This window comes from Phascolarctos cinereus, unplaced genomic scaffold, assembly GCF_003287225.1.
Source record: "Phascolarctos cinereus isolate Bilbo 61053 unplaced genomic scaffold, phaCin_HiC Scaffold_4;HRSCAF=312, whole genome shotgun sequence".
In the NCBI taxonomy this organism is placed as follows: Eukaryota; Metazoa; Chordata; class Mammalia; order Diprotodontia; family Phascolarctidae; genus Phascolarctos; species Phascolarctos cinereus.
Genome location: NW_027555847.1, coordinates 135,840,057 through 135,858,205, shown reverse-complemented (window position 1 = coordinate 135,858,205; position 18,149 = coordinate 135,840,057). Strand labels below are relative to the sequence as shown.

The 18,149-nt window shown below is 38.6% G+C and overlaps 2 protein-coding genes across 10 annotated transcripts in view; both read right to left on the bottom strand.

Moving 5' to 3' along the window:
- Nucleotides 1-4,007, bottom strand: part of KCTD5 (potassium channel tetramerization domain containing 5) — a 94,022-nt gene extending 90,015 nt beyond the window's left edge. Inside the window, exon 1 of one of the 2 annotated variants that reach the window (XM_021006772.2) lies at nt 3,576-4,007. In XM_021006772.2, the coding sequence (XP_020862431.1) occupies nt 3,576-3,833 (258 nt within the window). In that variant the 5' untranslated portion in view covers nt 3,834-4,007. The remainder of the gene's footprint in view (nt 1-3,575) is intronic. The other variant, XM_021006773.2, reaches the window with a different exon arrangement.
- Nucleotides 4,008-4,638: 631 nt separating this feature from the next.
- The window catches only part of PDPK1 (3-phosphoinositide dependent protein kinase 1), a 127,443-nt gene continuing 113,932 nt past the window's right edge, over nt 4,639-18,149 (bottom strand). For all 8 annotated transcript variants that reach the window (XM_021006760.2, XM_021006761.2, XM_078152625.1 and 5 more), the window contains 3 exons: nt 13,621-13,678; nt 12,161-12,313; nt 4,639-10,939 (listed from right to left, as the gene is read on the bottom strand). In XM_021006760.2, the coding sequence (XP_020862419.1) occupies nt 10,826-10,939; nt 12,161-12,313; nt 13,621-13,678 (325 nt within the window). In that variant the 3' untranslated portion in view covers nt 4,639-10,825. The remainder of the gene's footprint in view (nt 10,940-12,160; nt 12,314-13,620; nt 13,679-18,149) is intronic.

Below are 18,149 nucleotides of genomic sequence, written 5' to 3'. Positions count from 1 at the left end.
TTTGGAACATTCACAGTTCTCAGATACCACCCTTCCAACGCTTTCTCACACCTTTTAACACACTTTTCTACACTTTTCCTACACTCTTCCCATCCTTCAACCCTCAGCTCAAATGTCATCTCATCCATGAAGCTTTCTCTAATCCTGTCAACTAGAAGAGATATTTCCCTTTGAATCTCTCAGATCACTTCATGGACTTTTTTATACACTTAAACATTTTCTAATTTATTATAGTACTTCTGCATGTCTGTTCCCCTTACTATATAAACTTCTCGACTACAACAATCAATATTTTTCATCTTTATTTTGTTCCTAAGGACCCAGCTAAACTAAATCATCCTTACAATAAGGATGAAGCTGGAGGGAGGACAGCAAAGAAAAAAATGTAAAGGTCTATAACATTTCTAATACAAATTCTTTTTTCACTCAATAACACCATATCTGGCTACAATCTCCCATGAACGACATGAAGAAATAGAGACAGCAATAAAGAAAAGAGAGATAGCAAAAGCAGCTGAACTATCCGAAGAAGTATATGTCTGAAGTGAGGGAACTGAGAGACTGAGTCTCAACATTCATGAAAGATAGGGGGAATGCTTTTTTTTTTAAATAAAATCCTGGGCCTTATTACCTCCCCAAAAAAGCAAATGAGAAAATATCAATAGGGCTACTTTCCCAACTCTAAAAATCTTGATGAAGGTCTGAGAAGAGAACAGGCAAGCTTTCACAAATGTTACTCTATGGCAGATTACATCTTTCCAATCATGCAAATGACTGGAAAGTGCTCCACTGGCATTCATGCAATCTCACGAGATACAGAAGAATATGTTCAATGGATTCCCTTTGGTGGACAAAAATTTGCAGGATAAAAGGTATAAATGGATGTAATCTGTACCAGAGGGAATATCCACATCAATGAGATCATTAATCCAAAGTATTGAAGTCTGTCTGTCTGTCTCGGCCTCTCTCTCTCTCTCCCTCCCTCCCAGCACAGTATGATACACATAATAAATGCATAATAAACTAAATGTGTTAAATACATGAGGAAAACAGAAATATCAGTAACTCCAATAAAGTGTACCAACTCAGAATAGGTTGGTAAAAATTACTATCCTGACCAATCTTTCTCTAAGCCTCAATCTTCACAGTGCCTCCACAGGATAAATTTGTTACTTCTTCCAGATATATACTTTTTGAAAAGAATTCCATGTGGACAACTCCTACTACAAGCAAATGACTGTTGTAAAATTATACTCAGTGTTATAAACTTCTAAAAATTACAGCTGTCCAGAAATTGAATGGGTTATTTTGTGAGGTAGTGACCCTCCCCAACCCCCCCACACACACTCTCTCTTTCTCTCCCCTCCCTCCCCCATTAATAAAGGTGTTCAAATAGAAGCTTGATTATCCTATGTTTTAGGCAAGGAATTGGACTAGATGAATTCTAAAGTCCTTTCTAGCTCTAGGGATTTTACAGTTTTTGAAAAGGTGAAAGTTAAATAATTTTTGTTTTCTAGCCCAGACTATACTGCAGGTTAGTAGCATATACTCCATAACTCAAGAATAGGAACCAAAAATCAGGATGAAAGAGGGAACCAGAAGCAAGTCATAGGAAATAGAAAAGGTCTGTAGGTTTTTAAGAATTAAGCATCTTGAGCAATACAGTTTTTGTACAATGGCAAAAATTTTAAGCAGAGTAGTGGTCAAGAAACATTTTATTGCTATACACACATAGTCTAAACATTAAATTGATGAAGGGCAGGTTACCTAAGCCAACAATCTGTAATCCTTTCCAGAGCAGTTAAAAACAACAAATATACTGTTAAGTTAAAGGACAGACTGAAGAAGACCTAGACTTAGCTCCTGATCCTTCATAACATCATTAAAAGGTGTCTTAGAAAGATAAAACCTCTTTCAGAAAAATCACATTAAAGATAAAAAGCAGATCAAAATAAATACTACATATGACTTGTTCCTATAGAATTCATTGTCCCATTTTGCTCAATGTCAAGCTTCTGTGAAATCAATTAACTACATCAGACAAGGTCTACCTATATATATACAGTTTCCAGAGACAATAAATGACTATACTTGTAAAGAGAATGTAGGGTGAGTCCCACCTCACCACTACCTTAAAAAAAAAAAAAGGAATCACCAAGAAAATATTAGAAGAAAGTTACTCAGTTAACAAAGAAAAAAAATGACATGAAAGCTTGAGAATATAAACTCACTGGCACTTTCCAAAGAGTAGAAAAGCATCAATTATAGAAGGTAAAGGAGAGTATAATTGGGGGCGGGATCCTCCCTTACTAGGGGAAGGTGCTGCCAGGACCTCTACAGCTAGACTGGAGGGGCTAGACAAAGGTTTTGGTGAAAAGAGGAATGGAATCATCACCAAATGGCTAGGGAGATACCTTCAGCCTAATAACCAGGAAAAAGTGAGCCTGGAAATGGCAGGGTCTTCTAATTAGAACATTGGGGTCTCAACACTCAAGCACTTGGTGAAATGAAAAGTGAGGGAAACTCCAAGGTCCCTTATAAGTCATATGAAGGTCTATTCAACTTAAAAAGGGGAAAGTAGTCATAAGGAATACAAGAACCTCCTGTCTGCCAAGGGGAATGGTGGGCCCCTCAAAACAAGAGAATTGGGTTTATGGGACACCAGAATTATCTTCAGCCCAAGGGGAAAGAGAAGGCACTCTAAAGGAAATTTTTTTTTATGTGGGGAGGGTCCATTGAGTTCAGGAACCAGAAATGGAAAAAGTCTCAGCCTAAAAACGGAAATGGATAGACAGAGACCCCCAGGGATTCATCAGCTTGGAAAAAAAAAGGAATATTGGGTGGTCCTAGGTCTCGGTCCTGGAGTAAGACTAAGGATACCGTGGTCTCTTCAGCCTGGGCTGGACTGGGGTGGGGGGAGGGGAGTGGGATTGAGGGACAATTATGTTAGGATCCCAGGGTTTCTTGAGCCTGAGAAAGACTGGGGGGCGGAGATGGGGGGGGGGAACACCATGAGGTCAGGGATTGAATAAAGGGAGCCCAGGGTCTCCTCAATCTATAGACAGAACCAGAATGTTGTGTAATTGAGGGAACCTACTTAGACAGGACACGGAAAGAGTATAAAGAGAAGAAGAAAACGGGGTCTAAGAGTCAGAAGACTCGGTTCTCCTCCGTCTGGAGAAAGGACCGAGTTCGGAGGAGGAGGAGGAGAAGCCCTGGGCGAAAAAGGAGAAGCCAGGGTCTTCCAAGACTGGGGACGAGGGGCATGAATGGGAACGGGGGAGTGTCTGCTAGGAGTCGAGGTCGAAGGGATGTCTCGGCAGGTACCGGACAATACTGGGGGTGGGGAGGAGAGAGTGTCTGGAAAGTCTGGGGGTCGAAAGGATGTCTCGGACCAGGTATAAGACAATGGGGTGGGGCTGCAGGAGGTGGCTGTTCAGCCTGACGACCGGACCCTGGGTGTCGGGAAAGGCCAGGGTCTGCTCAGCTTGAGTGGGGGAGGGGAGATGCTCCGCCCCGGGACCCGGCAGCGGGGGCCCGGGAAAGGGTCGCGTGACGCCCGGCGGGCCTCTTACCTTGTCCGAGTCCAGGTCCGGATCTGCCTGGCACAGACGGTACAGGAAGGATTTCGGGTCCCGGCACAGCGTCTGCCGGGTGGTGAGGAAGTAGGTGCCGCCCACGTTGAGCCGGACCCACTTGGAGCCGCCGCCAGCAGCCCGCTCCCCGAGGGGCGCAAGCCCAAAGCCACAGCACCGACACAAACCGCCCCCCGGCCCCACCCCGACCACGGCGGCGCCGGGAGCCGGGAGCAGCTCGCGGTGATTCTCTGCCATGATCCCAGCCCCTCCGACCGGGCCTTACACTCTGCTCCGGGAGGCTAGGCTTCCTCGGGCCGGAAGCGTCCGGCCCTTAATATCATCCGCCGGACACTCTCCCGCCCGGCAAGTCCACCCTTCAAAAGAGTCCCGCCGACGGAAGTACCGCCCTGACGGTCCTCCGAAACGGAAGCAGCTCTTTAAATTGGCTCTCCACCCCTTTCTTCGCCCTCCGGTGCCGGAAGTGTTCCTCTCGAAAGGAGGACGCCTGCTGGAGCTATCGAGGAGGGAGCCGGGGAACGGCGCCAGCTTCCAAGTTCAAGGTAACGTGTGGGCCCGCCGCCGAGGTCGCTGCACTCCACCCTGACACAAGAGCCTGCCCGTGTCACGGGTCCAGAGTGTCGGTGCACTCGCCTCGGCGCCGCGGTCAGCTCCGCGTAGCGCAGCCAGCGAGGACCAGGACTCCTGCCCAGACCTTCGAGGACCCACAGGGGTCGTAGACTGAAAACAAACCCTCTTTTCCCTCATGAAACTGGACCTTTGGCCCCTTCGGTGACTTGGCATTATAGCTCTCATGTCTACAGCGCTTTCCCCGAGACAGCCCCGCCAAGGAGGCGGGATGTTATTCCCATCTTAAGAGGCTCAAAGAAAGGTCGCGCACAGCTGTCAAAGCCGGACTCCAGGCTTTTTTCACTACAAATAAGGACACAACACCGCACTATCTCTTAAAACAAAAACAACTTATCCTTGAATTCAGTTTTCTGTGATGAAAGGGAAGGTCCGGGGAGGGAAATCAAAGAAAAGAGCCAAGACATTGTACACCTAGAGCCCTACATGCTTTTTTTTTTATTACAAGACTATCGAGCATATGTGAAAAATTCATCATTCAGTAACTACATCTAAAGCACAAATATTTGGAAAGAGAATAAACAGATTCATTAAATTATGAGATATGATTAAATCATTGACCAAATAGAAAATTTATATAATAAAACCAGAAAAAAAGTTGTAAAATATAGTTTACAATAATTATTCACATTCAAGGCTGTACATCAATACATACAACAAGGTGGCCCCGAACATGAAATTCAATCCAAATAATTCATATATTAGAATTTAAATAACAGACTGAACTAGAGGCCAACAGTAGCCAGCAAATAACCTTATATAAGAATAAAAATACAAAAGTGTATATCCTAATATCATTGCATTATTTGCTTCTGTTTTCATAAGTTCTTTATTTTTTTGCTTTGCCTGTACATCAGTTACAGCTACAAACCAGGTAGAGAATATTACACGTTCTAACTGCCACCAACCTGAAAGACAGCTAACATACTATCAAAATGCATTCAATTTCCTAATTTTATGTTGTTAAAAGACAGCTACAGCAGTTCTAAATACTGCCACAATTTAGTACGTTTGGCCAACATCCAATCAAACTTAGGACATAATCATGGAGACTTTTTCAACAGTAAGAACCCACATTCATAGTCATTCAGACATACAGATTGGATTACAGGGTGGTTTACACAGCTAAAAAAATGTTTTCTTTTTATAAATAGTCCACTGTGCATACAGTTTGGAGTTTCTTCACAGACTGGAAGAAATAAGTTATGGGGGAAGATAAAGAGGTACACCTAGGTGTTTTGTTTTCAGCTCCCCATGGCTTCTATCTGAACTGAAAATTGCTCTTTGCCATAAGGATAGTTACTTACCTAGAAGAGTTCTCCAAAGGCAGCATTACATATGTGTATATATGTGTGTAGATACAGATAAATGTGTACACACATGTATATGTATGAATGTACACACACACATACACACATATGCAAAACTGAGCCACAAAGCCACTATTAATCAGGAAATTTCAGAGGAGTGACCCAGAACTTGATTAGAAAATATATGCCTAAAGACAAAATGATTACTTACACATTCACCACATATGCCGAAAAAGAGATAAAAACCACACCCAACTGAGCAATCATCAATTCATTTCTGAGTTTGGGTATGAAAGGAAATAAAATGGAGAAATGTGTAGAGCATTCATAAAGCATAGTACCTTCAGCAAACTCTCTACACCTAATAAATCTCCCACTCCATTTGAAGTTGTATCTATGGGTTCCCTCATCATTCTGGGGACCAGCCAGGAATGAGGGAAACTCCAGGGTAGTGCAATCATCTACAGAGAAAGGGCTTAAGACCCATAACCTCTGTTAAATTAAAAAGTGGTGTTGAGCATGGCTCCTAAGGAAATCTGGCTTGCATGCTTTTCATCTGGAATGATAGAACCTCCTCCTTAACACCCTTACTAAAGTGATGTGGAGAAATCAAGAAATAAACCAAAGAGATGATTTGGTCTTTCGCAGAGCTGTGATGCCTGCCTAGAACTGTTGCAGAAGGGATGAAAAATACACCTGTACTCCATTATTCCCCTGAATTATTCATTTGGACAACTCTTTCTGAGAGCCAAATACAATCAATATACTATTCCATCATGTTTGCTGGACCTCAGAGTCAAGGTGGAACTGAAACCTAAGGGACTGGAAAAATACATTAGCCTTTAAAGATCCAACCAGCAACCTAACTACAGTTTTGAATTTTTTTTTTAACTATCTACTAAGGCTCTTCTACTGGTTCCCAATAACTCAGGTGATATTTTGGAGTTTCTATAATTTCTAATAAATTATCTATGAACGATCTATGATCTACCAAAAAGTGGCAATATGAGAGCTCTACAATAATGCTCTTGCAGCTAATGGGCACTAAACATTGCACCTAAACATTGTGGCTACAACATACAAGGTCTCTGAAACATGACATGGAGCACTTAGCAGATAAACGTCAGTGGTGGAGCCAAATGCATACATAATCTGGAAGCATAACCAGATTCCTTCATTAATTTTTTTTAATGGTTTTGGGGAGAATTTGATGCTTGACTGCATTCATGACAAGGTTTCAGCCTAAAGCTTTTACAGGGAGGGTGAGAAGTCTTATTCAAATTCATTCTTTGGGACAGATAGCTTTTCATTGCATTTATTTCAGAGACTATAAGCTTTTCATGGGCCACAGGACCGAACAAAAAAAAAATGTTCAGTGCATGGAACTACAAGCTACAAGTGCCAAATGAAGTAGGTACCAGGTAAGAGACAGTAAAGAGCACAGTCCTGAAGCAGGACCTCACTGTTATGTTGTCACAAGACTGCCTTCTATGAGAAAATGCCTTAAATCAAGTTCCTTTTGTATTTCAGGAACTAAACCCCTACTAAAGGAGGTTCCAAAAGAACCTAAACTTATATCAAATACTTTAGAGTGAATAATATTACAACAAGGTTCCAGTGAAAAACACACCATCTATCTGAATGGCAATTTGTAATTTGTCTGTATAAACAGGGACTTTGTTTCATATTGAGGAGCCTCTTCTCTCTACCAGGGTCTTGAAGGAAGAGTTTTGGGGAAGTGGCAACAGGGCATATGAATTAAGAATATGAGAAAAATTCTCCTTACACATTAAAATTGGTGAAACTACATTGAAATATCATTTGGAATGCCCTTGCCCATACTGGGTTTTGTAGCTTTATGGTCCAAATGGGAACACTCATTGCCTACAGACCTATAAGAAGCAACAAAACAACCTCTGCATCCAGGTGAGAAAGTCAAGGCACAGTAGGCTTTCTGAAGAGATAATTATTATAGTTCTCTGGTCCACTCTTTTCCTTACCCATGCTTAGAAAGACCAAAACAGAGAGTGAGAAGTTGTTGTGACCTCTCTGTACCTGTCAGAACCTCTTGATTAGTGCTACCATTCTATTTGTCATTAAGTTAAAGGTGTCCTGGTTGGATTAAATAACAGGGTATTAGTTCCCTCCCCCTGTCCTCCCCAGATGACATATACATACATACATACATACATACATACATACATATATATGATCTTAAATATAATGAAAGGCACCTAAACGCCAGGGTTGTAGGGACAGACTAGAATAAATCTGATATGAGTAAGAAAGGGGTAAGAAAATAAAAAGCAAGTCTTCTAAAGGATGAACTTTTGTGTAGGCAACAAAAAACTTACCTAACAAGAAAGAGTTAGCTCACAGTGGTATCAGTAACTCTAGCTAATGGCAAAATAATTGCAGTATTCACAAAAGCTAACATAACATCCCCATCTGGTTTTAGACTTTAAAAGTGAATATTGTTATTAAGGCCTAGGAGGTAGTGGCATTACCACCCGGAAGGGGAAAAGTCCAAAAAAGAATGTCTCTTCCCCAAGACAACTACAAAAAATGCCCTTGTTAGTGGCCATACATCCGATGTGTCCATTGCTCCTGAAACAAATGGCCCATGAAAGATGTGTTGGCAAATGCAGTTTGGTATCCTTAGGTTTGATACAGTTTAAATAACTGCATAAAGAAAAACAAGTGGGGAGTTCTATAAATGCTTTGGAGAACTTTCCAATATATGTAATCTAAATCAAATGAGAGGGAAGTCATCCTAAAGGAAAAATGTTCTAAAATGGTAATGTTAGTATCACCTTTTAGAAGTAAAACAACATAACAAAACCCTTTTAAAGGGTTAGGAAATAAGAAAAGTACAATTTGAACCTATGTTACAAATGCTTAGTTAAACTTCTTAAAATCCCTTTAGATATATGATTAAAGGCACTACAACTGATACCAGTACAGAAAGACTTTACAAAGCCCCCACTCTCTGGGGTCCCACATGAGCTATAAACCTTTCTACACTATTTGGTCCTCCTTGCCACTCCAACACTGAATTCGGCTCTATGCCTAACTAGAAATCACTAGTACCATGAAGTGTTCTACTACCTATTACACTATCTGAACCATTTTGCGCCAACCTATTTTAAAAATAATCAAATGAACATTGCTAACAAGACCCTGGTTCATGAAAGAGAATGTAACTTTGAAACAATCTATGTTACCGCATTAGAGGAGATAAGAAAAATCATTTCATACCACTTAATTGGGGCAAGAAGAAGAAATAGAAGCTTTTCTAAATCTGGATCCAATTTGGCACACTATGTCTGAGACTGATGGATGACTTTTTGAGAGACAGGAGAGCCTTCCAACTGAATTAATATATTAATGACACTTATTGAAGATTACATTAAAGGAAAAGCAGAAAAATTTCTCGTCACCCTTGGGTTTATAAAGGAGATAAATGTGAAAAAAATCTCCCATGCAGCAGTATGAAAGGCCCCTCAGAGACCAACCATGCACCACTTATAACTGTACCCCAGGTACATCTCTGGGAAAATTAAGAAAACATCTTAGCCCTGATAGATTATCAGGACTTCTGCCTACTTACTCATGAAGAAAATAAAATAACTGAATTAACAATGATCTGGAAATTAAAAACACTTATCCAATAGCAGGACACTTACCCTTTAAAGAAAAAAAAAAGGTGTCAAAAAGGAAATAAAACAAGTAGGAAGAGGAGCTAAGAAAAACACACTAATTTATCAATAAGAGGTGATTAAGTATGCTATTTTTACCTCTTTTTAATGCAATTATGAGTAACACTTATCTCCAGCAAAGCCCTGCTCTTTGCAGGAGAGCCAGATGGCCCAGCAGAATGGCTAGAGAACAAATTTAGAGAAATGTTAAACGTAAAGTTAATAGCTCTCTGCTATGTTACAAGAAATGTTCAACCACAATTTAACATAAAAAGGATTCATGTGACATATGACCCTTCAATAATAATGTACTGATGAGACAAAAAGTACCGTACTTTCTTCTTCAGTATCAAAAGTTTCATCTCTGCTTCTCCATTTATCAATTAGTAAAGTGCCCAAGCACATTTAAATGTTTTAAAAATTATTCTCAGGAAGGGTACATTAGATTTCCATCAACTAACGAACAGGAAGAATTGTACATTTCACTACACCAAGACCCATTAAAATAATTCTGATAGGATTCTTCTCACTCATCTTTATATATCCACTAAAAGCAGGTAGCAACGCTCATGAGGGCAGTATATGTGCACACCCTGGAGAAAGGAAAAATCTGAATTCATCTAAAAATGTCAGGAGTATATTTCCTACATCAATGACTAAAATTTGTTACTAACTAGTTCATTTTAAGTTAGTATTCGTTAAAAGCATGCTGCTACCTGTACGGCCCCTTGATTAAGGAATTCAATGCATTTACTTAAAATGACAAGCTTAAAATTTTACATAACCCTCAGGAACCAGTAATTTTAATTTTATAAAATTTCAGTGCCATGTTCAGCATTTTCTTACTTAAAACCTACACCATACTCTTCACAACATGAAGCCTGCCTGCCAAGCATGTATCTGGTGCACTCATATAATTATAATAAGTACCACGGAAATCCTGCAACCAGAACTATATTAGAGATTATGGAAATGGGTAAAACCAACCTGACTGCAATTGCCATATACAAAAAAAAAAGCATAAACAGGAAAATAAAATAAACCCACAGAGACGATGGCAAGACCTCAGCAGAGGCATTTAAAAGCTCCCTGATGAAATAGAGTTCAATGATAATCTAGATGGGGTCTTGGCAAGGGGAGAAGGGGGAAACAAAATCACAGAAATAATCCCTGTCCCATTTACACACACACAAGACTGGTACATGATTTTGGGTGTGTGCATGTAGACCAGTTTCAATTTATCTTAAGAGAAGTTGGTAATGCAAGGTCTATCCACTAGTTTGCAGCAGAAATTGAGCTGACGGGCACCAAAGCAAGATCTTCACTGCAACGATATGCATGTGGAAGCCTCAACGGAAGCACAAAGAACAAGCAAAGCGACCCTGAATTCCATTTATGTTTGTTGTTGGTTTTTTTGTCATTTTTTTGTCATTTTTTTTCTTTTTAAATAAAAAACTGCAATATATCAGACATATGATTTCCCCTTGAGATGGCTAACAGGTGGCGTGGGAAGGTCCTTCCAATGTGCTGCCAAGCCCATATGCTGAATCATGGAGCAGCAGGCAGGAGCCAGACCAGTTTGGGATAAGCTTTCCTAGACAGCAGCATTCGGATGGTTCTGGTATCTGTGCCGCCAAACTTCATGTATCTTTTTGCACCACTTATGAGCATTCCCACTTGGGTCCATCAGGTAATATGTCCTGTTAGGCTACAAGGAGATTAAAGTTTAATGATTTCCACAAAATTGCACACCAAAACAACAATGTCAAAATAAGATAACTAAGCTCACACTATAATGTCTACATCAGATACTGGCTTCTTTAAAAAGACATCACCATTTGAAAAATACCAGGTAAAATCATGGTCCTAGAAAAGAAAGGGAGAATTATCCTCCTTACTTTCTTTAAAGAGATAAGGGACTAGTACAAAATGTTGCATATGTCTTCAGAAGTGGTCACTGTGCCAGGTGATCTTAACTTTTTTTGTGACAAAGGAAGGCTCAACTGAGCATGTGGAGAGGGTAGAAGGGGATACAAGACAACCGGAAATCACTAGAGTAAAAACAAAAGGTACCAATAAAATTAAAAACAAAACATTGGTTGAAAAATGGAAGGGAAAAAAAAGAAAAATACAGATTTGAAAACAGATCAAGTTAATTTCTGAGGAGAACTATTAGAAACCAGGTAGAACTGAGTCCCCAAAATGGTATTTTAAAAGAGCCTGACCTGTGGTAGAAGGTGAGAGGGCAACATAAGAAAAATGTTTTACTTAGCAAGGTTCTCTTTTTGGTCCTTCCAGCTTAGTGCACCCAATCATGCAAGACAGCATGATACAGAAGAAAAGAAAACTTGGAGTCAGAAAAATGTGATTTTAAGTTCTGGCTGTACCACTTATTAGCTTTAAGACTATGGTCAAGTCATGAAACCACTCTAAGCCTCAGTTTCCTGATCTATAAAATAGGTATTCTCCCCTAAAAGTTCCATTCTAATGGCTCATTATGGGACAGAGGCAACCCTGACTTCTCAAAGGCTATGCTAATGGAACAAGAAAGGCTTCAAATACGGAAATGGTCATAGAAAATGAGTCTATTATCCAAGGACCAGTCTAAGTGTAAAGATGCTCATCATGAGAAGGCTGACCACAGCTACTCATGAGAATCATTTACTTAGGCCTTAAGGACATACTATCTGCATTAATATAAAAAGTTCTCACACTGATGAAATCACAAAATTTTTTGAAGTAGTGAAGGAAAATAGCAACACTGTTACCTGCGTAACACGGTTACTGGAAGGAAAGTGCTTTATAAACTGTAACACTTATAAAAATGTTGGCTGCTATTATTATTGTTGTCATCAGAAGGTATAAAGGGAAAAGAGTTAAAATCCCTTAAGTTATGAAACAAATGAAAGAGCTGAGGAAGAATACTTACTGTGTGAACAAAAAAGGTTTTAAAATTCTTGGCTTCTGGCCGAAGTTCTTGTGACCAGGGAATTTCTCCTTTCAGGACTTTGTTGACAGGGTCCACATAATACAAATGTGGTCCTTCTGTAAGGAGCAACTGACGACGGCGTGCAAATAAACCCTGATACGAATAAACATAAAAATCCATATTTTCCAAAATGAAGAAGTAAGGGTTATTTATGGAGGATCATTTCTATGACTACCTATTAAAGTTCCCAGAAGCCAACTTTTACCTGTAATTAGGCAAACAGGTCCCATCCACCTGTGTGACCAAGCCAAGTCTCTTCAAATTCCCTAACCTCAACTTCACATAGGGAAGTGGAAAAAGCCAAGCACTTTCAAGACAGGTTCTTTCCCTTCATTTATCATATCCATGTGCTTCCAATGCACTTGACTCTGGATATTCTACTTCCATTACACAGACTGGTATAGACAGATGAAGAAGCAGGCACCGTCAAAATTTTCTATACCCATGTAAGTTAGCACAAATTCCAATGACTGAAAGAAGTCAGAGAGTGCCTCCAATCAGGTCCCTCATTCCACAGTCTTTTTTTTTTTTCCTTCCCAGAATAAAGGGGATTCTTTACAAATGAATGCTTTTTATCCATAGGCTATGTTTCTGTTAGTTAAGATTTGCTGTTTCGGGTTACAGACAGAAATAATAAACCAGGAAAGGGTAGTGTAATAACACTGATAGATGCAGCAGACTAGGAGCAGGCAAACTGATGAAAATTTGTGAACTTTTCACTTTTTAGACATGAACTTCAAAGCTGTTTTAACAAAATTGATACCTATACAAAACAGAATAAATTCAATTTAAAAAATTTTACTTTACTTGCTTAACTCCTTGGAAAAGGAAAAAATTCTAGAACATTAAGAATGCCTGCTAGAAAATCACAAGCCCCTCTTAAGTTAAAGGGAAACCTTAGCTGGGGAAATCTGGCAAATATACATAATAAAGAATACTGGCCTGAGAGTCAGTGCTGTGAGGCCTGGTATGAGTTTTGCTACTGCCTTCATCAGACAAGTATACATAGTACTCTCTTGGTTTTCCACTTGCTACAATCTCCCTCAGTTACTAAACTGGGTTAAGTTATTAACTACATAATATGGGAAATATATGGAATGCAAGAAGCATGAAAAGAGCCTTCCACTTAGAAGTCCAGAGACTAGAGACTGAGGCGGCTATTTATAAGCTATGTGACCTTTAATAAGTCCAATTTACTCTTCTGAGCCTCATTTAACTCATCTGTAAAGTGGGAAGATTAATATTACACTAACTACCTCATAGGATCCGCAACTATAGAATATTTAGAAAGGACAGCTTTTTTTTAAAATCTATCATGCAGGAGACAACACTTCTTTTCTTAGAAATACCACTTGAAAACATAGATCTATAACTAGGCTATCAAAATGAATTTCACTTACCTTTCGTTTATCTACTGGACCCATTTTTAGTATTAAGTTATTTTCTACAAATTGGTGCCTATTAAGAAAAGAAAATGAGAATGAGGTACTTCTGTTGGAGAAATCAGATGGAAATCTATAGAAATTCTTCACATTTCTCCTAAGTAGACATCTTTCATCCTATTATATTGCTAATGAGATTTATACTGTTTAAGCTCTAATCTCCTATGAATAGTTTACAGAAACTCAAAATACAATTCCAAAAATACAATCACAAGTTTGACACAAGTTCCTTATTTAAATTTTAAGGAGAGTTAAGAGCCACACATGGGCAACAAAAGCATCACCTTAACTTAAGAAATAAAACTTTCCCCTCATTAAAATAGTGGGGAAAATATTTCCACATGTTTATCCTTCATAACCCTATAACAAAACCATAATGAACCACCTATATCATGGTCAGAGATTTCGCCTCTCTGAGCCTCAGCTTCCTCATCTATAAACGAGGAGGTTAAACAAGAGGACATCTAAAGTTACTTGCAGCTCTAGAACTATGGCCCAATGATCTTAAAATTCCACCCAACAGTAAGACGACATCCTGGATAGACTTCACAATGGAAAATTCCATCCTTGACTTACCTTTCAAACCCTGAATTTAGGACTCAGTCTGAAGTCCAAGTCACAGTTTGAGATCACAAACATGTAATGTAGTGGGCAGGTGTCAAAAAGGTAAAGATTAGTTGGTAATCAATAAGCTTTAAGTGTAATCTACCTAGCATTTCAAATCAGATAGAAAAACAGAACCTCAGATTCATGTTAGGGCAGGTATGTGAAAGAAAAAAACTTAGTTACAAGTCTGATACTTAATTTAATTAATTTCCCCAATCATTTAAACATCCATTCAATAATATTTATTAAGTACGTATGCTTTGTGCAATATAATGCTATACCTATACTACTCAGTCCTGGGGATACAAAAACAAAAGCAAGACAGTCCCTTACCTCAAAAAGCTTACTTCTACTGGGAGGGAATAAAACAGTCACAGAAGTAAATAAAAACTGTACACAAAGTAAATAAAAATTAATGAAGGGAGCACTAGCATTGGGGAAAAGGGTCAGTTAATAGGAGCTCATGGGGAGAAGGAGGGAGATGGGGCAATGATAATGGGAGTTAAGAGAAAAGGTGGTAATAATCAACATCTCTTTTCTTCCAATCTTTGTACCAAGGGAAATGATCTCTAGAATGACAAGAAAAATAATAATGGTTACTGGGGACACAAAATAAGTGAGGAAATAGTTTTTTCTTTGTTTTTTCTTTTTTTTGGGGGGGGTGGAGGTTAAGCACCTAACTATCCTCAGTGAGTTCAAATCACCTGCAGCAGACAGATTATAGATTAAGACACTGAAATAATCTGTGGATCTCATTGCTGAATAACTGTTGATCTCTAAAGAACTACGGAAAACAGGAAAGGTACCACAAGAGGAGAGACGGTCAAACATACTAATTTTCCAAGTGGGAAGAAAGTAGATTTTTCTAACATAGGTTTGTGCCAAGAAGAACTTCATTCCTTTCCAAAAATTCAACATCCTTATGTCTTCAGCCATGATCCAGAGAACTAAATCCAGTTCTCAAACATCATAACCAATTTTAGTATTATTCTTTTTCTTCTTGAATTCCTACTTGAAATTGGAAGGAGCAAAGAAAGTACCACGTGTGTGTCCCAGTATCCTTTAGATTCTGACCAAGGCCTTCTATGCCTAGAGATTGAGTGGATTCCTTCTGCTGATGTTCAGCAGAATTGTTCCCAAATACATCAACAGAAATGGGTATTCATCAGTATATGTGACAAATATGGAAGCTCTAGGTTATATTAAAAAAGGGGAAGAAAGTCATTCTTCAAACCACTGATTTGAGACCATCCAAAACCAAATGAAGTGAGCAAAATTAAGAGAACAATTTATACAATGACATCATTATAAAGACAAAATTTTGAAAAACCTAAGAACTATGATCAATGCAGTGATCAACCATGATAGCAGGAACCAATGATGAAGCATGCTATCCAACCTCTTGACAGAGAAGTGATGAATTAAAGAGGCAGAATGAAGCATATGTTTTTTTACATGGCCATTGTAGGAATCTGTTTTGCTTAAACATATAGAGTTGTTATAAGGATTTTCTTTTTCTTCCTCCCCACATTTATATCATCCTTCCTCTCCTCCCACTCCCCGCCCATGGAAGGTGTGTCTAGGAGAGAAAAGAAATGCTTGTTAACTGGTGTGTGTGTGTGTGTGTGTGTGTGTGTGGTGTGTGTGTGTGTGTGTGTGTGTGTGTGTGTGTAAAAATAATCTTGGCAACTGTGCTTCTTGGAATGTGGTACCCAGAGCTGTATACAAGGCTCTAGGTGTAGACTCACCAAGGTCACCAAGGCCAGTTCAGGGGGGCAATCACATACGTTCCTCTTTTGCTGCAAACTCATATCAGTCATATTATTTTTCTCATGTTCAGTTTCCAGTTGACTAAAACTGGAAAAACTCAGAAAAACTGCTGTCAAACCATACCCCATACTTTCTTATACTTATGAAACTGACAAATGTAAGACTTTTTAACTTTTTGTCTATTAAATGAAATTTAAATTTGGCCCAATGTTCTAACCTGTCAAGATATTTTTGGATCCTAACTCCTTTCAAATTTGCCTATGTGTGCCATTTTTGCTTTTAGCCAAACCATTGATAAAAAGATCATTAAAAAGATAAAAAGTAAAGGGTCAAGCACTAATGTTTGGGATACTATATTGGAGACACCTTTCCATCATTAAAAACTACTCTTTGGGTTTAGTCACTCAAACAGTTCCAAATTACCTATTATGAATAGGCAGACTACAGCCTGTGAGGCAAAATTGGACCCACTGCCTGTTTCTGTACAACCTGCAAAGTACCAATCTTAATTCACAAGCCAAAACAAAATAAGCAGCGGCCCAGATGTGGTCCATAGAGCATAGTGTGCTGATGTCTGATTCTTGCCTACATCTTTCTAGTTTGTACATAAAATCATGTACAAATAGAATTAGTCAAATGTTTTGCTAAAATTCAAGTAAACTGAATTTAGATCATTCCTCTGATATGTCAGCTAATATAATACTATGTTTAAAAGGTATAAATCCCTCCCTTAAGAAACAAAAAGAAGAAAAAACTATGGAGTTTGAATGCAGATTGAAGCATACTATTTGCTGTTTTTTTTTCTTCTGTTGAGTTCTGTTTCCTCTTTCTGGTGGTTCCTCCTATTGGTTCTAATTCTTACTTACAACATCACTAATGTGAAAATATGTTTAACAGGAATGTGTATGTACAGCCTATATCAGGTTGTGTGCTGTCTTGGGGAGGGTGGTGTGGAGGAAGGGGGAGAAAAATTTTAAACTCAAAAGCATATGGAAGTGATTGTTGATAAATAAAAATTAATTAATTTTTTAAAAAGAAACAAAAAGAACTGGTGATGGAGGACTAGTTGGAAAAAATATTGTATACACTATTAAATGCATAATGTTTTTGCTTAGTTGTTCTTTATCACAATGAAGGGTCAATTAGGAGTGAAGCTTTAAAATAACTAACATAAAGACAAAATGAATCAATTAAAATCTTTTTTATAAGAATTATTTTGGCATGATCTGTTCTTGATTAATCCATGCTACTCTTTTTCTGCCAATTATTACCTGCATAACTTTGTGTAAGTCACTTAACCTCTTTGGAGACTCAGTTTCCTCACCTACGAGATTAGAGTCCCCTCCTTTGGATATGCTTCATAGACATTACAGGAATAGATTGGCCTCAAAAAGCAAAATTAGAACCACAAGGCAGACGTTAAAGGAAGACAAGATTTCTGTCCAAATGTGGAAAAAGGCTGCCTAAAAAGACAATGAGGTCACCTAATGCTGATCTTAATAACATGCAAAAGCCGTAACAGGCATATATAGGATATAATTAAAAGAAGGAAAGCACTATAACTAAGAAGAGTCAGGGAAAGCTATCAGGATATTGTTAGTGAAGCAGAAAATACTAATATCACAACCAAGAAGGGCAGGACTCCTGTTCTAGACAAAGGAATCACTTTCATTTAACATTTTTTAATTAATTCATTTTAAACTTAAATACACAATGAGAAAAAAAGAAACATATTATAAACTTAAATACAAAATAAAAAAAGCATCGTTTATGTGCACAGCAGAACATAAAAGAGGATTCAAAATATACAGCAATAAATTTCCATTTCAAGAAAACCTATACAATAAATACTATGCATTGTGTTCAGAGCTGTCCATCTTTTCTTTGCTTCCTTGTAAGTTTCCTTTTGTTCTCTGCTGCGCACTTTTTACTTTTTTTCCCTCTACCTCTTCCTCTCCACTCCTCAAAGATACAACTAAGCACATATATGTGTATGAATATGTATATATACATACACACACAATACACATGCATGCACATATACAGAGATACGTACATGCATATACACATATATGTGTACACATACATGTACTTAGATATCTATACATTCA